The 22,924-nt window shown below is 51.4% G+C and overlaps 2 protein-coding genes across 2 annotated transcripts; both read left to right on the top strand.

Moving 5' to 3' along the window:
* Window positions 1-1,198: 1,198 nt before the first annotated feature.
* Window positions 1,199-10,380, top strand: RAP2C (RAP2C, member of RAS oncogene family). The gene is made up of 3 exons (XM_065729390.1): window positions 1,199-1,562; window positions 3,471-3,790; window positions 7,817-10,380. The coding sequence occupies exons 1-2, from the start codon at window positions 1,290-1,292 to the stop codon at window positions 3,747-3,749; spliced, it is 552 nt and encodes a 183-aa protein (XP_065585462.1). The 5' UTR covers window positions 1,199-1,289; the 3' UTR covers window positions 3,750-3,790; window positions 7,817-10,380.
* A 4,532-nt stretch (window positions 10,381-14,912) lies between these two features.
* FRMD7 (FERM domain containing 7) lies at window positions 14,913-22,924 on the top strand. Its single transcript, XM_065729767.1, has 12 exons — window positions 14,913-14,969; window positions 17,329-17,433; window positions 17,711-17,753; window positions 18,840-18,918; window positions 19,581-19,678; window positions 19,764-19,878; window positions 19,979-20,126; window positions 21,107-21,202; window positions 21,297-21,460; window positions 21,549-21,617; window positions 21,690-21,765; window positions 21,881-22,924. The coding sequence occupies exons 1-12, from the start codon at window positions 14,913-14,915 to the stop codon at window positions 22,922-22,924; spliced, it is 2,094 nt and encodes a 697-aa protein (XP_065585839.1).

The raw sequence follows: 22,924 nt of genomic DNA, 5'->3' as shown, positions 1-22,924 counted from the left end.
GTTGGTGCTAGTGAGAGCGAGCTGTGCCAGCACTGCAAGGTTGGGGGTTCTGGGGAGGTGACTGGGATTGTCCAGCTGTAACTCAGTGCATCCCCAGAATCAGTAATTACTTTGGAAACATCCCTCTGTTTTAGGTGCAAGCAAGCCTTGTAGTGCTACTAAAGGTAAAAGCAGCCTAGCAGAAACAAGAAATTTCAGGGAAGGGTCCTCAGAACTTGACTCTGAGTCATCTCCACGTTGACAGGAGAAACTGGTAAAGGAGGAAAGTGTCTCTGCAGGTAGTGCTGCTGCAAAGGCCCGGAATTAGGAGGCTCAGCCAGGTGAACATGTCCAGCCCCTATGACATAGGTCATCGTACTCAGAAGGAGCTGAAGCAGAAAGCAGTGTTTATGGTTATGGGGCTGGTGAAGAATCAGAATCACAAGGTTGGAAAGGACCTGCAAGATCATCTAGTCCAACCATCCAACCATTGCTGCCACAAGCTGCTAAACCGTATCTCGTAGCCTCCTGAACACTGCCAGGGATGGTGACTGCCCCACCTCCCTGCACAGGCCATCCCAGTGCCAGACTGCTCTCTGGGAGAAAAAGCTTTTCCTTACGTCCAGTCTAAACCTTCTCCGGTCCAACTTGTGGCCGTTCCCTCGGGTCCTGTTTGTTCACCTGGCAGAAGAGGCCGAACCCCTCCTCATCACAACCTCCCTTCATGACCCTGCAGTGAGGTCAGTGAGGTGCAGTGAGGTCTCCCCTGTGCCTCCTCTTCTCCGGACTGAACAATCCCAGCTCCCTCAGCTGGTCCTGTAAGACCTGAGCGCTCTGCGCAGCGGACGAAGGACACCGCACACGGCCCCGGGGCGGTACCGACCCCCCGCTCCGCCCGCCATCTTGGGGCGGTGCCACACGCAAAGCCGTCCCCCCCTCCCCCCCGCTCCTCAGTGCCGCGCCCGAACCCGCCCCTTTCGCCGCGGTGACGTCAGACGCCGAAGGGGGCGGGGCCGCACGCGGCCGGAAGTGACCCGCGCGGAGCGGTCGGGGAGGGGCGCGCCTTCGGTGCCGCAGCGTAACCCTTCCGGGCGGGGCTGGCCGCTGCCGGGCGGTTCCCGCGGTGCGATGGAGTGAGGCGCGGCGGTAAGCGGCGGGGCACCGGGCCCTAACGGCTGTCTCTCCCTCTCAGGCCGGCGCGGGAGCGGCGGGGCCTCGCCCTTCTCGTCAGGCGGGCCGGGGCTATGCGAGGGCCGCGCTGCCGCCTGCCCTAGGCCCGGGCCCGGCGGGGGAGCGGCGAGCGGGGCCCGATGCGGGAGTACAAGGTGGTGGTGCTGGGCAGCGGGGGGGTGGGGAAGTCCGCCCTGACGGTGCAGTTCGTCACCGGGACCTTCATCGAGAAGTACGACCCCACCATCGAGGACTTCTACCGCAAAGAGATCGAGGTGGACTCGTCCCCTTCGGTGCTGGAGATCCTGGACACGGCGGGCACCGAGCAGTTCGCCTCCATGCGCGACCTCTACATCAAAAACGGGCAGGGCTTCATCCTGGTGTACAGCCTGGTCAATCAGCAGTCCTTCCAGGTAACCGGGCCGGGGGGGACCCGGGCCCCGCGCTCGGCAGGAAGCGTGGGCTCGGCCTTCCTCTGAGAGGGCCGTGCGGGGCTGCCACCACCGCGCAGTGCTGGAGAACAATGACCCGCTCCCACTTCCCTGTTAGAAATGCTTTGGCAATCCCCTTCTGCGAAGAGATCACTCGATATCAAAACCAACGCTTCCCCTTTTTTTTTTTAATATTTTATTTCTTCCCCCCCCCCTCCCCTTCTTAAAAGGCGTCTTTCTAAAGTTGCTTTTGAAGAGAGAATTTTTGCTCTTCGATCGAGACTTGCTCGGTCAGCTGCTCTTATCCACACCCTGCTTCCCCCTAATCGTGTCCAGCACGAGCTCAGTGCTCTGGCAGCGTGGGTGGTGTGCTGAGGAGAAGCGAGCCCTGTGGGATAATGCACGGCTCTGGATCTCATTCCTACCATTAAAACTCACAAAAAATGGAAGCTCTCAGCAGCTCAAAGCTGCCTGTGGGCTTGAGGCTTTATTTGAAGGGAAATGTGCACGTAGCAGCGCTGCATACAATGCAGGGATCTGCAACTGCTGCGTTGGCTTTGGTTTCTAAGTTGGGCGTTTTCCAGCTGCTTGGAGAAACCTCACACACCCCCACTGAAGCAGAATGTCTGCTGCTTCTGAGGGCTCAGCTTTATCTCAGCAGAGGATTCCGTGTAGCTGAGTACAAGCTGGACTTGTACTTCTTCAGGACGAGAGGGAATGGCCACAAGTTGCGCCAGGGAAGATTTAGATTAGACCTCAGGAAGCATTTCTTTTCTGAAAGAGTGGTCAGGCACTGGAATGGCCTGCCTAGGGAGGTGGTTGAGGCACCATCCCTAGCGCTGTTCAAGAAGCGTTTAGATGAGGTGCTAAAGGACTTAATTTAGTAGTTGGGTAGAGATAGTGATAGGAGGATGGTTGGACTAGATGATCTTATAGGTCCTTTCCAACCTTATGAACTTATGAACTTATAAGCTGCAAGCATGATCCCTTTGGAAAACGTTGGGATGCTTCTCCCTTTGTTTTCGCATATTTTTGGGGACCAGTGACTCCCCATTGTTCAAGGAATGGCCATACAGCCAGCAGTCCACCCTGTTAATATTTAGTTGTTCTTATCTGTCTGCAGCATGTTTGCTCCAAAGCCTGTAGGTGTAAACCAATCTGCAGTTCTTTTACACAGTTGTGACTTCAAGAGCTGAATTGCTTTGTCTCAGAGCTATGCAAGAATTTGCAGAACTTGGTGACTGGCACTGATAGTGATTTAAAACAGTCAGAGGGCAGAGGAGGCTGACTCAGACTTGAAAGAGCAAACTCCTGATGTTAGCTTAGGCTTGAATAAATGCATCTCTAGGTAATACAGTCTCCTTGCAGCATCTAATTTGGTTACTTACATGTGATTAAGTGTGTTCACAATGAATTCTTTTAAGCATCCCACAAGTGAGAAGACTATTTAAGTTATTGGTTTTCTCAAGCTGTAAACTGAACACAAACTTCCTAATGGGCTGTGTGGTGGTGTGATATTGCTAGTGTTACAGGCTTGCTGTCGTTAGACTCGAGACAATTTGTTTAGAAAACTGAAATCAACCTTCTCAAAGCAGCTGCACTGTGTCTTCCTCCAGCTGAACTGCAAGGCTCTCTTATGGTTTTGTAGATGTGTTTTATAAAATGTAAGCATAGCTCGTGTAAAATTAATAATAATAATAATAAATTAAAGGTGGGTGTAGACCTTCCTGTGAGTTGGAGATCCACGTGGTTATGAGTTTAATAAATCTTTGAAACGTAGTTGATATTCAGCAGCATGTGATGGCTGGTTAAATGTGCTTCTGTGTAGTGGTTATATAGTGATTTCACCTGATGACTTGCACGTACTAACTGCTTGGATTGTTTGATCAGGACATCAAGCCAATGAGGGACCAGATTGTCCGGGTGAAGAGATACGAGAAAGTCCCTCTGATCCTTGTGGGGAACAAAGTGGATCTGGAGTCGGAGAGAGAGGTGTTGTCTGCAGAAGGCAGAGCTCTGGCTCAGGAGTGGGGCTGTCCCTTCATGGAGACGTCAGCCAAGAGCAAAACGATGGTGGATGAACTGTTTGCTGAGATCGTCAGGCAAATGAACTATGCCTCCCTGCCTGAAAAACAAGATCAGTGTTGTACAACTTGCATCGTCCAGTGAGAGAAGTTAAGAGAAACCTCAGTCATGGCCATACAGAGCAGGTTGGTTGAACACTCGTAACTAACTGAAGCGTATAAGCGTGCTGGTTAAGTAAGATAAAACGTGCCAAGGAGCCTGAAATGAAGTAGTGTAAGTTTGGAGGTGGCTTTCCTCTGAGAGCTGGTGCATTTTGTTGTGCAGAAGTACTCTAGCCACATGGACTCCTTGCCTTACTGCCCTAAGGTTGGTTCAGGGGACCCTGCCTTTGCTTGTAGCAATGTTGTAGTGCAACAAAGTTGATGATCTCATCTGCACCTGTTTTGACTGTCAGCGCTGTATTGGATGTTACTGTATCCTTAATGTTTCTGTGATATTTCAGGGATTCTTCATTGTGTTTGGTGTCTGAATGATTTTCATGTTAGTGTGAATTACCTTGGAATTGAGTGGGATTATGTTTGCCACTAATTGTACTGAGAAGACTTTGAGCTTGCTTAAAAAAAAAAAAAAGGCTGTACAGAAACTGAATGTACTTAGAGTACATTTGTCTTATCAGTGGAATAAGTTTAAGAGAACTTCCCTGGGCTGTGAGGAGTGGCTTGGAGCCTTCGTGTACTGGTCAAGGACATGTACAAAGTGTTCTTCATCTAAAGACTCCTGAGCAGAGAATACATGATAAAATGGCCTCCCGAGGCCTGACTCTGCTTTCGCAGTGACTCATAAGAGGTGTGGCAAGAGTACAGTGTTCAGAGGGGACCCTGAAGTAAGGCTTCACTGCTCTTGGGTATTGCTTTCATTCTTCTGTGAGGCCCTTTGCGTGCATGGTCAGCTTTCTGTACCACACCATGCTTTTTGCCCAGCTCTGTGAGTGGCTCAGCTTCTCCCATGAAAGCAGCAGCTCTGTCATTCCTGTGCAAGGTGCTTCTGTAACCCCCTCCTGTGTTTTCCTCATTGCTGCTGTGGGTGTGGTTTCAGCACCAGCTCAAACCCCTGTTGCTGGAAGGGGGCCCTCTCTGTGCAGCCAGCTGGTCTGTCAGGCCCACAGTTGTCTGCTGCATCTGACTGCAGACAACTTGATGTAATCTGTAGGGGCGAGTGCAGTGATGAAGGAGGACTTGAGAATTCAGGGGAAGGATCTGCCTCTCTTGACAGCTGTGCTGATGAAAGCTTACGTTCTGACTGCCGTGTTAGTAACTCAAGTCAAAGGAGCTTCTTGTGTCTGAGTGACAAGAGTGAAAATAGGTTATTACTGGAAGCTTTGGACTATGTATCCTCTTTAATCTTGAGTGTAAGGTTAGAGAGTGAAGTCTCAAAGCTTGTCTTTGTGATTGTTATCAAGTGCTTTGTGGGTGTAAAATTTTAGGTACTCGTGACCCTGGTACTGTCACACTAAAGATAGCATGGTGTTTTTATCTGTAGTTCTGTGAAGTAAGGAAGGGCTGCTGTCACCGTGTGTACAGGTTCGAGGTTTGCTTGCTGGAAGGCGAGGAAACTGTTTGTACTGGAGCAGAGAAAAATACAAATGAAGTATTTCAGGGTTAATATCTTCAGCCAATCATAGCAATGCAGTTTCAGCAAGTTCTAAGACAGCTTCACAAAAGCCAAAAGTTACTCTGTTGGGGTTCTAGTGGTTCAGTCTGAGCAGTTGTCTTCAACTCTGACACAAAACCAGGTCTGCTGTCCATAAAATCTGTATTTCTAGAGTTGGTTACTTCTAAGAGAAGCTTCTGAGTAACCCAAACAGTTTGGAGCATGATGTTAAATACCAAGTTCAGTCTTGAAAGTGAGAGGGGATGTGTTATCCCTTTGAATCCTTCTAAGTGATGCCTAATCAGGCTGAGTTTCCTAAGCTGAGCACGCTCTTGTTTCAGGAGAGAATCATCTGTGTTTTATCCTAGGTTTCTGCGCAGTATGTCTATCTTTTTCATCCTGCCATGCTGAAGAAGTCACATAAAACCTTTAGCACCAAAACGCTCCCTTCGTTCTGGGAGATACTTCTGTCCAGGATCTCTCACTTCAGCCTCCCACATTGGGAATGTTTTCTTATCCCTGGCTCCCATTCGATCCTTGCTCTTTGATTGAGTTAGCGGTAGGATCTCGTTAACTGCTGCCTGGTAATGAATATCTTGTGTGTTTTGGTGTAGGAGAGCTGCTGATGGTGTTCTCTGATAGCTGTAATCTGCTCTTGTGTTCTTATCTGTGATCCAAGGGACAAGCACTGCTTCTCAAACCTCTGCTTGAGCAGTGGCCCCTCCAAGGTAAAAAGAAACCTGGCAGGTTGAAACAGCTGCCTTCAAAAGCTGAGTGTGGGAAGTGGACTTGAGCTGTGGCTCTGTCCTGTCCTCACCTCTGCAGCGTGTGACTGTCGGTGCCTGGGGGCTGGCTTTGGTGTGGACCAGTTACTCAGGTCAGGGTTGAAGTACACAGAGACAGTGCTTCTGTCTTTGAGGAACTTGAGGGAGGGGTGAGAATTTGCACTGCTCCTGGTCACATCTAAGGCTGTTTCAGTATCAGTTGAACTAGCAGTTATCACTGAAGTCTTTTTGGTCAGTATCTCAACCGATCCGTTGAGGTATTGAGCAGGACATCGTGTGGGTTTTTAACAATACTTTTTGAGTAACGTGTCTTTGAGTTACTGTTTCAGGCAGCCTTTGGTGAAGTGAAGGCTGGAGCACATACGTAATGAGAGTAACCTATAGTTCCTTTTAAAATGTGTTCTTGGATCTTGTTTCCCTCTCCATCCTGCTTCTGCAGTGGTCTTCTGTCATCTCATTCTTGCATTCAGAGATGTGAGGTTCCCAGTAGCTGCTCCCTGTTGCTCACTCCAGCATTTCTCTTGAATTTTCAGTATCACAGCATTTCATGTTTTACATCTTTGAAATACAGTGCCTGTTGCTGAAGGTCTTCTTTAGAGGCGCTGGACAGATTGAGAGCACTTGATGTTGAGGTAGACTGATCCTGCTGAATAGCACCTGTGGCTAACTGACGTTACCAAGTGCTGAAGGAAGAGTACCCCTTCAAGGTTTAGATCTGAATGTGTGCTGTCTTCTGTGTGTGACTTTGTGACACAGACAAAAATTCATCTTACCAGGTTGCTCAACATCCCCCACCCCCTTCTGCCTGCTCACAGAGGGGAGCGTAGGAATGTCATGGGCAAGCAAAGCCTGCCTGGTGCTAAATGGTGCTAACTGTAGTGAGTAAGGTCAAATGGAAAGATGAAAAACCTAAACTGGGTGTTTCCTGATTTGCACACGCACGGATGATGAAGGAGCATTTTGAGGAAGCTATTACTTGCTTCTCTTATTACTGTGCCATGTGATTCTTTGCTGGCCACAGTGCTGGGTGCTGGGTTTAGGTGAAGCTTTGAGGTGCATCGAATCCTGGTAGGATGAAGAGCTGCCCTGTGGGTGGTTTGCCTCCTTTGCTCCAGGCAAAAATAAAAGATGTATTAAGTAGGTCTAATGTACCACTACAGAAAGCTAAATGCTGTTGGGTTGGGTTTGATTTTATTTTTCCTTTTCTACCAGTATGGGGACCCTCCCCATCCAAAACCCACAAACATCAGAAATACAGAAACATCTCTGGCAGTGCTGGTGAAATTTACCTTTTTGTGTGTAGTTAAGAACAGCAGCACGCAGTTCTGCCCTGCTGTGAAGCTGTCTGAGAAATGTTTAGGGTGTTTTTTGATGGTCATTCAGGGGATCTGAGTGCTGAGAGCTCAGATGTCAGAAGCACATCAGTTGGCTCAGCTGCCTGTTCCCAGAGCTTGTGCACTGTGCCTTTGCTTTCGTTGCTCAGTGGTGTAGGGCCTTCTTGCCACCAGTATCACCCTCAAGGAGAACTGTAGCTCCCTTAGCTGTTGGGGATCTTTAAAAACAGTTTAGCATCCCTTAGGGGAGGCAGCTGTTGGGAAGTGAACGGCTCTTGTTACCTGCTCGCCTCTCAGTGCCAGAGTTAGAAGAAAAGGATTTGGAGAATGCCACTGTGTGAAGTACTGCTCTGGAGCTTAGTTCCACGCCCTGGAAGCAGCTGAGCTCACTTTGAGTATGTATTGCTTATGATTTTCATTGCTTATTTTGTTTACATTTCAGATAAAACTCAGAGGAAACTTGCACAGATGCTGCTTTGGAGAACTTTCAGCCCAGGTTGCAGAGCTGAGCCTTGGTAAACCTGTCTCTATTACAGCACATTGCCATACATCTAAGTGCATAAGGTTGGTGGCCTCCAGGATCCACACACCTTAATCAGAATGCTTAGCATGTTTACCATAAGTTTAAAGTCTGTTCTTTATCTATCAGTCCTTTTATAGCTTTCTAAGTTCATATAATGGCTAATATGCAAGAGTTCATTTTTAATATTTTAATTGATTTCTTTAATCAATTTCTGAACTTGTATTTATTAAATACTTAAACTCAGTATTACCTACTCAATGCCTTTTAAAAGAGAGTTTTAATGGAGAATAAATTGAGCCTTAAACAAATGGTTACTTCTGTATATTACCTCGCATCAGTGCTTATTTCTCTTTGCAAAGTTTTCTCCTCCGATGTGGTCGTCATCCTTTGGGACTTTTTGTTTACGTGTGACAGTGTCATACTGAAGGCACCTCTGCTGTGTGGATGTAGTATCCCTTTTCTTGGCAAGTGCAGCTGTGATGCTGTTTGTAACCAGTCTGATTTGACAGCAGGGATCTCTTGGAGTGGGATGTGAAGTCTCCAGCTGTTATTTTTGGGGCAGTAGTGGGTTTCTTGAACTCAGTTAATCAAACACAACAATTGTAGCATTGAAAAATGGCAGCACTCTTTTCCGTCTGCTGGGTTTCTCAACTTGCTTGTTTACAAGTAGCTTCTCTATGCCTTTGAAAAGGGATAATGTATCCTTGAAAATGGGCTGTGTGCCTGGTGGGGCAGCTCAGCTTTGCCTGGCACAGTAAGCGACATCTGGTGGACCTCTGCACATGTAAATCTAATGCAAATAAGATCACTTTACATTTTATAGTTCCTAATATTTGTCTTTCTGAATAATATTTTAAAGCAATATTTGTTAAAAGTTTTTCTTGCACTGTCACAAATTGCTTTTTAGTTTGTTTGTTTGTTTTCCTGATAAACAAGTTTAATATTAGAGACAAGTTGGTGTAACAAGGGGAGAAGCACCAGGTTTCAGTGATACTAACTGCGAGCGTGCTTTAAACAGCCATTGCCTTCCGTGTTGTTTACCTGATCAACCTTTTCTCTGAATACTTGAAAATCTTAACAGTAACACAGGTATAAAGAGCAGAATGGAAATGTACAAAGAACAGATGAAATGCTTTCGTTCCGTTTTATTAACACGTTGCATACACGAGAGCTTTTTCTAGCCATGGTTTAAATTGTGTGATTTATTTTTTTCCTTTTGGCAGAAGTTTAATAACTGCAGCTCACCTACTGCACCAAAGTTCTAGGTTTTTAGGAGCCCAGCTTTAGTCATTTGAACATGCTTCTAGAAATGCACATTCTCGCCCTGTAAAAGCTAAATACCTTTGAGAAAAGCTCCAGTAAAAGCAGTGATGGGTATATGAGGTGAAGCAGTTTCAAACTCACAACATGTATTGTGGATGATGGCATTTGAAACAATAAAGGATCACCAGTACAGTATCTCAACATGAACGTGTTTCATTGGTAGTGACACAGGCTGGCATTGCAGCGTTGAGCAGAAATGCAGACTCTGAGTCTGCATTCAGCATTGAATTTGAACCCAGAGGAGAAGAGCAGCTGTTCTGCTCGGGTATTGCAACACCTGATGTTTTCTTGTGGGGTTACTTGAACATTGGTTTTGGTTTTTTTTCCCCTGTTTGTACAAACTTGATGAACGGGCTGAGGCTGCCAGTTAGGTTTGCACTTTAATATCGAAATTAAACCAAACCTTGTACTCAGAGTAGTTGGTTTTTTTTCTTTTTTTTTTCTTTTTTTGAGTGGTGGTTGTTCTTTTTTTTTTTTTTTTTTTTTTAAGGTTGTAAGGAAGTAATAGGGAAATAAAAGTAATTCATAACGATCTGAGTTTTCCTTTGTCTAAGGGGGAAAAAGTTGTTTGTTCCTATGGGTAGTTATCAAAGCAGTGTTCATTTCCATTGACCTCAGCCAAAAAAAAAAAAAAAAAGGAAAAAAAGAGGGAAAAAAAAGAGAAAAAAAGAGGAAAAAAAAAGAAAAAACCTGAAACTTGAACTAGCATAGAGTGACAGGACTGGGAGAACGAGAGATGGTTGCTTCAGCACACTGTGGGGGGAAAAAGGGACCAAAAGTTATTTTAGGCTTCCTCAATAGATTGCATGTGAAGTTGCTTATTAGAGTAAGAGGCTGATAAATGAAATATGTATCGTCTTTACTATGGCATCTGTTTAGGAGTTGTTCAAATCACTGCAGTAGGGCTCTACAAATACAAATGTAACCTAACATCATGTATCTAATGTACTGTATCTTTATCAGTGATAGGTGAAATCTGGAATAACAAGTGCAAAAAAAAAAAAAAAAAAAAGGAACAATTACCTATACTGCTTTGTAAAAAAAAAAAACACAAAAAAAAGTTTTTTCCAGTAGAAATCATTCTTGTCATTTTGTAAGACAACCCTCCAGTCCACCTGTTTGTAACTTTTTTTAATAAAATAGATACCTGTATTACCAAACTGGGGCGAGCGGTGTGTTCTGTTTCTCCTGGTGGGCACTTGAGGATGTAGGTTATTTGTTCTGGTTTCAGTGCACGTGCTGGTGTTGTCCCAGCCCGTACTGGCCTTGTTTTTTCCACGCAGGCACTTCTGTGCGTGGCTGTGGGTGCAGGTCCTGGTGCCAGCGTAGCACTGCTCCTCGTGGTCACCCTGTGGCTGTGCTGAGTGATGAGCACACACAGCTGCTTTCAGCCGAGAGTGCTGTCGGCTTAATGCTGGTAGAAGCCTCGCGTTTGTGAAGCCATGGATTGAGTTACCTGCACCCTGGCACAAGCGGTGCATCTTCCTCAGGGCTTAGGGTCTCAGGACGTGACGTCGTGTTGCTTTTGTAACTGAGGATGTGTATTCGTGTAAAACGTGTTTTAAACTTTACAAACAGCCTCGCTGCCTTAGCAGCACCTCCCGGACGTAGTGACCCCTCCTCCTGCTCGGACGGTGTGAGCCTTATCTTGTTGGTAAGCTTCTGCTTCCTCTCTGCGATGGGGAAATCATTTCCACCTCAAAGGAGAATGGCAGAGAGGAGGGGCAGGCTTCCCCCGCTCAGAGTGCTCTCTCCAGGCTGCTGTGAGGGCGCCGATGAGTGAGTGCATCCGCAGGCACAGACCAACGAAGCATCGAGTGGTGTCTTCTGCAGCATGGGTGTGATTTTGTCTTCGGTTTAACAGTTCCTGCTGCCAAAGTCCGGGTGCCATGCAGAAAGACCCCCCCCCCCCCAGTCTCACTTCTCAGCACTCACGCAGACCCAGAGGACTCTTCTTCCTTCCCCCCTTCCTGCACAGCACTGTGACACAGAAATGAATCTCTGACCGGGGCTGGGCTGGCCTTGCACGCTGGGTGTGAAGCACCAGGGGGAGTGGTGTGAGCTGCGGGGATGGGATCAGAGGTGAACGTTCAGCTGCGGATGAGCGGCAGCCCCGCTCGGTGCGGGTCAGACCGTACTGTAGTGACGGGTTGGCTCTGCTGAGGGCAGCATCGAGCTTTTGCTGGCGGCGATGATGCGGTTTAATGATGGGATTGTGGAGGGTGAAAAAGCGGGGCTCGTTGCAGCACCTGTATGTTCATCAGTGTGGAATCGGTGTTTAAAAATCGCCTCTGGTCCTCTCGCAAAGCAGAGGTTCCCTTTGAGCTCTGCAAAAATCTGGAGCTTGCTGCAGTAACGGTGGAGGGGAGTGTCTTGTGTTGCAGGAACCTAATCCTCAGTGAAAGGGGGAAGCGTGTGCTTTTAGTGCATGGCCTGTGGTGTGCCTGTGCCCCTTGGTGTCCTGCTTCACTCTGAGTGCGCTCTCCAACAGCGACTTACTTCCCACGAGTCACCTTTCCAGTGCTGATGAGCTCTGAGGCCTCGCTGGGTAACATCATACTTGATGTTCTCACATCAGAACATTAATGGCAGCGTTTCCTTCCTGGGGCATGAAGTGAAGCCTGGCATTAAAGCCTGTGAGATGCTCAGGTTCACTGCACTGACATCGTAGGCTAATTCTGATGTTGCACTTCTTGAATGTAAATTAGTGAGCAGAGCCTGGGAAAGGTGTCCTTTGTGCATTTGTGATACTACATACAAGCGATTGAAACTCCTTGCACTAATTTAGTAATAATAATTAACATATCATCACAACAATTCAAACAGCTTTCTACCTTGAAATTAGATTGGTCCTCTGGGCCCAGGGAAGAGAAAATACGTTTGCTGATTGTGACATTCCCTAAGGGCTACTTGTCCTTGTGGGAACTGACAGCCAGGTCATTCACTGTCAGCCTGGGGTTCATCCTTCCTCTTGGAAGAGGTTTGGATCAGGATTTCAGCCTCAGGGTCTGTCCCAGTGTCAGGCTGTGTTTGGAGGCGTGTTGCAGTCTGGATGTGAGTGGCTCCTGTTAGCTACGTCTCCAAACAAGTGTTTTAGCAATGTCAGCTGTTTGTTTCCCACCTGTCAGAGCACTGAATTGTTTTGTATGGGGCCAAAATGACTGATTTAGGAAGGTTTTATCCCCTTGAAACCTGTAGATGCAAAGGGTGACTTCCAGTCAGCTTCAGCTCTGCTTTGAGTTGTATACTTGGAGCTTGGTGGGTCTTGATAAGGCTGGTAAGGGTCTTTAAAGGAAGAATAAGTGTAAAGGAAGGGAGCAGGGGAAGAAAGGCTTCCCAGAGGGAAATGCTACCAAAACACAGGGTGGAGGTCTGTGTGGTGAGGTGGGTCTGATCCCACAGCCTGAGGCTCCTTGGCAACGTGTGCATTTCTTTGCCTAGGTGCAATCAAGGCTTACTCAACCAGAGCTGATTGTCTCTCGAGCTAAGAGGGAATCCACGTCTGTCATGACAGTAATCCATATGGTTCCTATGAAGGCCAGAAGGGGCTGATGGGTTCACTGACAGCACCACGAGCTCCTCACAGGAGTACTGACTGCAGGTAAACCTACACTGCTTTGCCATGCTGGGGAGGGGCTGTGCGGGTGGGCCTGGAGGAGTCCATGCTTAGTGCCAACTGAGGACAGTCTAACCAAGTCCTGGGGCTTTTCTGCTGCTCTGTGAGATGTTGAGAGCTGCATACCCATAGCTAGGAATGACTGAATGCTGAACAGTGCCTGAGTTGGTGGAGGCATCCGTGCTCCTCTGGCTTGAGAGATTCACAAGGCTTTGCTTTTCCTGTGTAAATTTCTTCCTTGTGCCTTGGGAGTGCTCTGTCACAATTAAGCATCACCGAGCACAACTGAAAACGAGATAATGTCATATTGTGAGTAACAGCAGAGTTGGGCTATTTAGGTCTCTTACCTATCCTCTGCATTCGCTTATGGCAAATGTCTTCTTCACTGCCTGATGATACTTCTCACACGGCACACGAGATCTGGAGGAAAAAAAAGCCAACCGAGAGAGAGCTGTGCGTCAGTGCACGACAGTACGTGCTGGTGTGCATCCTGCGGACACCACGGTGGGGATGGAGCTCTGGGTGCCCCCGCCCAGTGCCGGGAGCTGGCCCAGATCGCCCTTCAGGGTCCCTTCCAACTCCAGCCATTCCTGTTTGAGCCTCCCTGCCGCCTGCACCGCGAGAGGGAGCCCGGCTGCGGGCAGATGCTCCTCCCCGCGGCGGAGCGCGGCTCTTACGGACACAGAACAAAAGACAGACGGAGCTAAACTGCTATTTCAGGACCAAGGTAGCGCATCTTACAGAGTCTTCCCCAAAAGTTTTGCGTTTGCAGTGATTTTCTCCACCATCAGCCGTCTGGGATTGCGGATGACAGTGGGAGGTCGGCGGTTGTTCCGCAGGGGACGTGTCACCGTGCTGTGCGGGTGGCACAGCTCTCGCGCTCAGCACGTGAGGACTGGGGCAAACTGGGGAGAGAGGTGTTGCTGCAGTGTCACCTTCTGGTGGCTCAGAGAAGCCTGATCCTGCGCCTAAAGCACAGAATTAACGACATAACGACTTCCAGTTCCCAGCTGTGATTTCTGAGGAGGAAGCTCAGCGATGTCAGACTGTTTTTGGTGGTGCTGAGCAAGCGAAATTTGATGGAAAAGCCAATGTATCATCACTGTGTGCAATAGATAGGATGGTTCTGGGTCAGAAGTGTCAGGAAGGGCAGAACTTTTGGCTGAGTCGATTGAGATGTGCTCAAAACAAAATGACTTGAGAAATAACTGCCCTTGTTAAAGAGCTAAGGAACTTCTCTAAGATGGGACCGATCGCTGATGCTTTTCTGAGTGGTTCTTCTGGGAACTGTCTTTCCTCATCCACACTCTCTTTCCTCAACAATGAATTGATCAATTGTTTATACAGCAGTGCTTGCTGGCAGCTGCCCGCCGAGTTAGCCTGGAGAAATGCCTTTCCTTTTGCTTCCTCTTTCTTCCCCAGCCCATACGGGTTCCCAGCTGCCACCAGCAGCAATCCAGGAATGGTCAGGCTGGGAATCATTCCCTGGAGCTGGGAAGGTCCTTGCCTGCAGGGCATGGCTGTGCTCCCACACAGGATCAACACCACAGCAGCAGGGGTTTGCCCTCCTGTGCCTGGGACACAACACAGAGCTTCCGTGTGATTTCAGATGGTACTGGGGATAAGCACAGAGCTTTACTCTGCCTCCTCCAGAAGGGCTCCTGCAGGTTCAGCACAAAGCATGCTGGGGGCTCGGATGAACCCCACAGTCTCAGCTGCCTTTGCAGCAGAACCACCCCGCCCTTCCCCTGACCCAGCTGCATGACATCTGCCCTCGCTTTGCCCTCCCATTGCTCACTGGTATCTCCGACACCCTGTGCCAGCCCCATCCGTGTGCACAGCACCGACGTGCAGCCCTCCCCCTTAGTGAGAGCAGCACAGCTCTCAGGGGGAAGCATCCTTCAGCACAGTGATGCTGCTCAGGCGTTCTGAGCCCTTGCTGCAGCCTCCCCTGCCCATGTGAGCGTGCAGCCCTGCACCCAGCTGTGGGGAGGATGCAGTGTGAGCCAGCACAGGGGGCTGTCAGCCCTGCACACCGCTCACAGCTGTAGGGCTCCGTGCCCGCCCGGCTCCAGGATGCTGCATCTGAAGGTCCAGTTCCTGGATGACTCCCAGAAGATCTTCGTAGTGGACGTAAGTGCATATAGAGAAGGAGGAATGGCTTTGCTTATCTGCTGTTATCCTTTGGGAATGGGGGAGGGCGAGGCGATGCTCTGGGCAGGGGGTCCTCTCGTTTGGCTGCTGTAGTAGCATCCAACGAGTAAAAATAAGTCTGGGAACAGCACAAAAACAGCGGCTTGAACCACACGACCTGTGGTGAGAGACATCTGTGTGCACCTCTCCTTGGGCATCGGGATGAAAAAGAGGTGTGTGTGGTTTTGGGAACAGCCGAGGAAAGAGCAGAACGCATCTTGTTTTTACGTGGCAGTGTCCCAAAGCACAATGCCACTGATAACTGACACGTAATGAATGCTAACTCTGAACACTGACTGCTGAAACAGGATTTAAATGTGAGGCATTAATGTCAGAGGTGTTAGATCAGTGTACGTGTGCGTGCACATGGATGGCTGAAACTGAATGTGATCGATGCTCTGTGTGCGACCGAAGTGGGACCGAGCTGTTGGTTGGGATGTGTTAATCACAGCAGCTGATGAATCCAAGCAAGCCTGCCCTGACCTTTACCTGCATCTATCATGGGACTGCTGTGTTTAATATAAAAAAACATTTTTTTAACGTTCTGTTGCAGTTCTTAGACACTTCTGCTCTGTTGATGGACCACTGCTCGGCACCGTTCAGTCGCTTTGTGACGGTGATTGTGCACAAAGAGTGCTGCAAAGTAAACCCCTCACTCAGAACAATATGGAAACCATCTGGATTGCTTTCTTTGAGGCGTTTCAGAGCTGGGTTTGCTTAGAAATGAGAGCGGTCACTTAGAAATGTTGGCGGGGGGTTCGTATTGATTGGACTGGGGCACAGCCAGAGACTGTTTGAAAGGTGCTGCTGTTACAGCACTGCTGCATTTTATCCATCTCTGCTCTCGTATTTGCTCAGGACACAGTCCTGAACACACACTGCAGTGCAGCAAATAGGTTCCATTAGAGGGACTCGGAGCCGTTTCCTTTTTTAGCATGGAAAGGTCCTGGAAACCCCTTTGGGGCACTCTGTGCGTTTCATGCTGCGTGGTTCGGATAAATGAGAGCTGAATTAGAGACTCCTCCGTTATAAAGGGACCGCCCTGGGCTAAGTCTTGAGCACACATTTCGAGAGATTCATCCCGAGCCCTTCCTGAGTTTGGAAAGCTTTTTTTCGATGGAGAGCACTTCAGTATAATGGGAAGGGAAGGACAGCAGGGACAAAACATGGCAGGGCTGGTTACAAATCAGCATGACACGGTGCTCCCAGGGCAGGGGAAGGCATCAGTGAGCGGGTGCCTGGCACTGGGAGGGCACAGTGCTGCTCTGCTGCTTGCAACGTAGCAAGGGAGGGTGAGCTCTGCCTCTCCTTTCCACCCCCCCCCCACCTTTGGGCTCTGCAGCAGCCCTGCAGGCAGCACCGAGGGCACAGTTTGGGACACAGGGTGCATCCCTGTGTGGCAGCTGTGTGTTCCCAGCCCAGCCAGCAGCTCGCTGCCCACACACGGGTGGGGAACAACCCGCCGGGACGTGCTCGTCTTCCCCACGCGCCTGACAAAGGCCAAGGCCTTTCATGCTGGAAAATTCTAGCTTGGAAATCAACCATTATAATTGTTTTTAATTACCCTTGCGATCTTGTAATTTCGAGGAGAGCCGGGCATGCTGAGGAGCAAACGCTGTTATTACACCATCACTTTGCTGCAGCCTGACAGTGCAGAGCCAGCAGCTGTGACAGGTGCTCATTAGTGAGCCCTGAGCCACCCCCAGCCCACAGCCCCCCCATAACCCTGATCTGCCCCTGCACCGACCTGCCCGTGTTCCTGGTGGCTCTGTCTGAGCTACTAACTTAGGAATGGAGGTTTTGCTGGGTTGTTTTTGCTCGCTGCTGTGCTCAGTTTTGGTGCTTTCTGTCCTCCTGTGTTGGAGCACGGTGCTACTTCATTAGCACTTTGCTGACCCAGGGTGCAGGGTCTGGTGCCATTAATTATCACTAATTGCAGCTCGTCCCACCCAGCTGTGGGGCACCCAGGTAGTGTCTGTCTGCAGCCCCAGTTTCAACAACAGTGTTGTGAGACTGAGAGTTCTCTCCTGGTTTACCAAGTTCCTAAAAAAGCTGAGAAGTGACGGGGAGAAATCTGACCTCCACGAGCCGAGATAAGGGGCATAAAGCTGCAAGTGTCCCACCCCATATAACCAAGACATTTACTGAGCAAGCTTTTCTGTGTCATGAAATCGAAGGATCCCACAGCCCATCTCAGTGGAAGGGAGGGGGATGAACTTCATCCCAACCTCCCTGAAGCCCCCACCCCGCTGCCGTCAGCGCTGCTAACCCGCTGCTTCCCTCTGTGTTTGCTCACCAGCAAAAGTCCTGTGGGAAGGGGCTGTTCAACCTCACCTGCAGCCACCTCAACCTGGTGGAGAAGGAGTACTTCGGGCTGGAGTTCTGCAGCCAGGCTGGGAACCACGTGAGTGCGGGCACTGTGCCCACAGCTGGGCAGCAGTGCCCTGTGTCAGGGCACCATGGGGAACATGGAGATGGAAATACCTTGAAGATGGGAGGTGCAGGCTGACAAAGCCCTGGGGACAACCACGGCTCGCTCATGGGGGTTTACCTGTGGCTACCTGTAGCAATGCAGGGCAGCCCCACATTGGCCAGCGTTCCTTTATGGCATCCCAACGCGGCACTGCTGCTTTTGTTCCCACTGCCCTCGTGCTGTTGGCTGACCCAGATCTTTGTTTCAGGTCTGGTTGGAGCCACTAAAGCCCATAACAAAGCAAATCAAAAGTAAGTATTGCTGGAATGAAGTTCTTCTCAAGCACTGCGGGGGCCGACAGTGCTGTCCTCGTGCACCGGGGGTGGGAGCTCTGCTTTCTGCCATTTACCTGTGCTTTCTTTATGGGGGGGAGGCTGGGCAGGATTGCTTGCAAAGTCACACGAACCTCTGCAGGAATGCTTTGGCAAAGCTGCACGTTTTAGGCTTGAGCTGTTCACATCCTGACAGCTTGGTGGAGGAGCAGGGTGGGCTGTGTGTGCGTGCATTGCTGTGCTGGCAGAGCGGTGGGAATTGCTTTCTGAATGCACTCCTTTCCTATCTGCAGCTCTTTGCAGCCCAGATGCCCGCTGTAAGGCATTCAGCACGCAGTGACCCCGCTCCCTCTCAGCCTCCAGGGCCCCACTGCTGCATGGTGAAGCCATGCAGCCCGACCTGAATGCAGGAGCAGTGCTAACACAGCCCCTCCTTCACCCTGCTCCTCCCCCTGCAATGAACCAAACAATATTTGCCCTAAATACTTGATGGTTAGGAGGTGGTCAAAAGCACAGGGCGGTGCATGACCCTACTTTTCCCTGGGATGTTCTGGAGCTGTCCTGCAATGGCTCCCTTGGTACCTACAGAGTTGCCTTCCTATTTCCATGAGCTTTGCCTTGGTTTGGCAGCTTGCTCTTGCTTGTCTCACAAACCAGCTCTGCCCAAATGGATTCCATTGAAGCTGTTGCATCCCAAGTGCTCGTAGGGCCAGGGAAAGCCCATGGGTTATTGATGAGGGTTTAACGTACAGCCCCGAGGGCACTGCACCACTCCAGGGCAGCACCCAGAGCATTGCTCCCATAGGAACCCACCTGACCCTTTACAATTTAAAGTAATGCTGGGTCATGTTCTCTGTAATGTTTCTGAGGAGTTCACCTCCCTGTTTGTTTCCACCCACGGTGTTGGGATCTGGGCAGGACGGAGGCCCTGATGCTCAGGGCTTCTGCTCCAGGCCTTTAAGGGGCAGAGTAACTTGCTCTGTAAGGAGAGGGGTGTGTGAAGAGAGTTGTAAATGTTCTCCAGAGACACGTGAAAGAAAACTTATGAAGGTGTTGTGTTTTAAGATCCTAAGGAGGTTCTTTTCAAATTTATGGTGAAATTTTTCCCAGTGGACCCTGGACATCTGCGAGAGGAGCTGACGAGGTACAGCGTTCGTTTCGTGCTTCCCTTACTGCCCCATCCCTTGTTTCTGCAGTTGCTTTGCATGCGTTTATTTCCTCACCATCACCCAACCCCACGTGGCTGTTAGCGGTGGTAATTCCAGGTACTGGCAGAGCCCCGTGCTGTACAAAACAAAACCCCACCACCAACGCATCCATTCTCATGCAAAATCCACTCGGTGGCCGCAGGAAGAGGCAGCAGTGCGCTCTCTATCAACGTTTGAGCAGCTGGGCTCTGAGCCTTTTGCCTCAGGCCGTGTTCTTTAAGAAGCATCTCGATTTTATTTTTAAAATTGACACGGCGAGCTCTTAAGGTTTCACAGAAAGCATTGCAAACGGGAACTAGGAATAAAACTGAGGCCACGCTTCTGCAGAACGTTAGCCCCGAGAGATGCGACTGCCCTCCGAAGCACTAAGGAATGTTAGCTCTGAGACCAGTGGCAGTTTGAGCGGCAGGGGCACGCTGCTCGAGGTGTGTCCAGCTGGGTCCTCCTCGGGGGCTGCGTGCTCCTCCCATGCCCCCCACCCTCCAGCCCTCCATCCTTTGGGCAGGGGCACAGGAGAGCACCAGGAGGGGCACAGGGACGCCTGGCTCGGTGTCCCATAGAGGTGTCCCTGCTCAGGGCAGCTCCTGCCCCCCCGCAGGTATCTCTTCACCCTGCAGATCAAGAAGGACCTGGCGCTGGCGAGGCTGCCCTGCAGCGACAAGAGTGCAGCGCTGCTCGTCTCCCACCTTCTGCAGTGTAAGGGCAGTGGGCCCGCAGGGCATCACCTCGGCCGTGCAGCACAGGGTGCCCCTAAACCCCACTCTCCCCGTGTCCCCTGCAGCTGAGCTGGGTGACTTCCATGAGGAGACGGACCAGCAGCACCTGGCCACGCACAGATACCTGCCCAACCAGGAGTACCTGGACAACAAGATCATGCACTACCACCGGCGGCACAGGTGAGGGCTGCTCTGCCTTTCCATCTTCTCAGTACCCTGGCATGCCCACAGCCAAAAACCTTTTAATCCTCATCACTTCACGGTGCATTTGGGACTCCAGGGGGAAGACGCCGGCGGAGGCAGACGCTCAGCTGCTGGATGTGGCCAGGAAGCTGGACATGTATGGGATTCGCCCACACCCCGCCAGCGACGGCGAGGGGACGCAGATCAACCTGGCTGTGACACACATGGGGGTGCTGGTGCTGCGGGTGAGCTCCACCTCCTGTCCTCACCATCCCTCCCCTGTCCCCCAGAGCTGGTGCACCCCAGCAGGCTCCAGGCTCAGCCCCAGTGCTAAGCAGCTCGGGCTGCACGCTGCCATGTGTGCCCATGCAGAGCACTTATCATTGCACGCCCGGCTGTGTAAGCACCACAGGTTCCACGGCTGCGTCACTCAATGCTCACCATGTAATCTTCCAGCAGAAAATAGCCATCTGATGTCTGTGCAATTACATAATGCTGTAATCACGGTGTAGCTGCAGAATAAATACAGACTTCCTCGCAGCCGGCGTGAAACAGCACTCGCCTCCCACACCGACTGACTTCAACCTGGGAACATCTTGCCAGCACGGAAAAAATCCTAACTGCGGGTCTGCTGTTGGTAATTAGTGCTGCCAGAGCCGGTGATTTATTGATTTAAACACCCCCTGTGTGCAGGCATGGTCGGAGCATCCGTGAGCACATGGCAGCCTGGGCTCTCCCAGAAAGCCAAGAGGGGAATCAGTGCTGTATTGCAGAGTGGCACCATTCGATCTGCTCCTGCTGCTCTGGCAGCCTCGTGTGGCTGTGTCCAAATCGATGTGCAGTGATGATTAAGGTGATAAAGGTGCCTGGAGTCTGCCTGAGCTGGTGTTGAGGTCAAGGAGGTGAGCTGAGCACTGCTGTGCTCCCCAGAGAAGGCAAGGAGGAGTTCACTTCTTTTGAGAGCAGATTCTGCATTAACTCACCTGCCCTGTGGGCTGGGAAGGGTGGGATGCTGCTGTGACCTTTGAGTTTTCTCTCAGACTCCTGCAGTTTCAGCTTTAGTGGATCAGAACCAAACACCAGACCCCCAGAGTCCCTTGCCCAGAGCCATGGGCACTGAGCTGCAGCAGTTTGTGTAGAACCTCTGAGCCCAGCTCTCGCCCAGATGTATTTCTGCATTCTCAGCTTGCCCTGTCCCACAGTAAAGCACTGTCTGTCCTTGCAGGGCAATACGAAGATTAACACATTCAACTGGTCCAAAATTCGCAAACTGAGTTTCAAGAGGAAGCATTTTCTCATCAAGCTCCACGCAAACATTGCTGTAAGTGCTGCGCTGGGGGTCGGGGCCGGGAGGGTGAGCAGCTGAACAGGGCCCTGCACCCCTGAGCCCCACGTGCTTGTCCCCTGCCACGCAGGCTCTGTGCAAGGACACGCTGGAGTTCACCATGGCGAGCAGGGATGCCTGCAAGACTTTCTGGAAGATGTGCGTGGAGTATCATGCCTTCTTTCGGCTGTCTGAGGAGCCCAAGTCGAAGCCCAAAGCCCTTCTGTGCAGCAAGGGCTCGAGTTTTCGCTACAGGTAAGGGCCCAGGGGAATACCTTGGTGCAAGGCTGCCCAGGGCCGGGCTGATGGCACTGCTCACACCTTTCCCTCCTCACTGCTGTAGTGGGAGGACACAGAGGCAGCTGCTGGAGCATGGGAGGAAGGCGAAGATGAAGAGCTTACCCTTTGAGAGGTACTGGGAGGTGCGCGGGAGGGCAGGGCCAAGGTGGGGGCCATGCACCCACCCGTACACTCGACCTTGCAGGAAGCACTACGCGTCCCACTATGATGAGAGGCAGTGCCGCTCATCCCCGGACCTCCTGACAGATGTGTCCAAGCAGGTATGGCCCTGTGGGGTGGGTGTGGGGCAGCTGGAAGCTGAGCCAGCACCGGGCTCTTTACCCCAATACCAGTCCCGCTTTGCCCCTGGGCACCCACACAGCCCTCACCCCACAGGTGGAGGAGCTGCGCTTGGCCTATGGCAGCTGCGGCTCCTTCCTCACCACCAGCGGGGTGCACACCTCCGAGCCCACGCTGGACAGCCACCACCGCGGATCCACCACGGAGATGATGTTCGCCGCCGAGATGGAGCGCTCCAAGGCCGAAGCGGCCCCCACGTTCCTGCCCCACTCCAAGAGCAGCTCTGCCTTCCCCCTGCTCTATGCCGAGCTCGAGCTGGAGCGGGCGTGGGAGCCCACCGACCCCTTCGGCAGCAGGAACCCCCTGACGTCTTTCCGGCCCCACCACAAGTTCGCTGGGAGCAGCAGGAGCCCCTCAGTGGGCAACATGCGGGAGGTCAGCGCCAGGCCGCTGGTGTACATGGACGTGCCGTGCCCCCCACTGCCAGCCCCCCTGGCCCCACAGCTCTTCTTCTACATGGACACGCCACCTCCGCCGCCCCTGTGCCACGTGCCCAGAGAGGGGGTGGGGGCAGCGGCCGCTGGGTGCACCCCTACAGCCACAAGAACGGCCAAATGGGGCCCCAGCAGCGCCTGGATGGGGGAAGTGCAGCACGAGGCCTCGCACAGAGCGGGGGGCACCAGCGTGGGCTCGGAGCAGGAGAGCAGGCCGCTGGCTCGCTCCTTCGACTCCGGCCTTCTTCAGGAGCAGCCTCCCAAGCGCTCCTGGAGCCAGTCGGACATGAAAGCCATCCGCTTCCCCTACAGCTCCGAGTTCAGGCCGCTGGGCCCATGCCCGGCCCTGAGCAGCCGGCAGCCCGGCGTGCTGCGGCACGCGCTGCTCCGGCAGGCCGCCATGCCAGGGCTGCCTCGTGCTGCCGAGCGCTACGTGGGCAGCAGCACCGAGTCCAGCGACTCCGACTCCGACCTCCTGGGCACCGACTACTGCTCCCTGTATGGCAGAGTGCTGCGGGCACCCAGGGCCCGGGTGCGGCTGTCCTCGGGCAGCCTGCAGCTGGAGGAGGAGGATGAAGAGGTGTCCTTGGCCACGGGCGCTGCTGAAGAGAGGACTTCCAGGGGGGCCTGCAGGTATTTCACGTAG

This window comes from Cyrtonyx montezumae, unplaced genomic scaffold (genome assembly GCF_038088225.1).
Source record: "Cyrtonyx montezumae isolate F1298 unplaced genomic scaffold, pur_monq_1.0 scaffold_11, whole genome shotgun sequence".
NCBI classification, from domain to species: Eukaryota; Metazoa; Chordata; class Aves; order Galliformes; family Odontophoridae; genus Cyrtonyx; species Cyrtonyx montezumae.
Note: the sequence above shows the minus strand (reverse complement) of the source record. Positions and strands in the feature narration are given on the sequence as shown.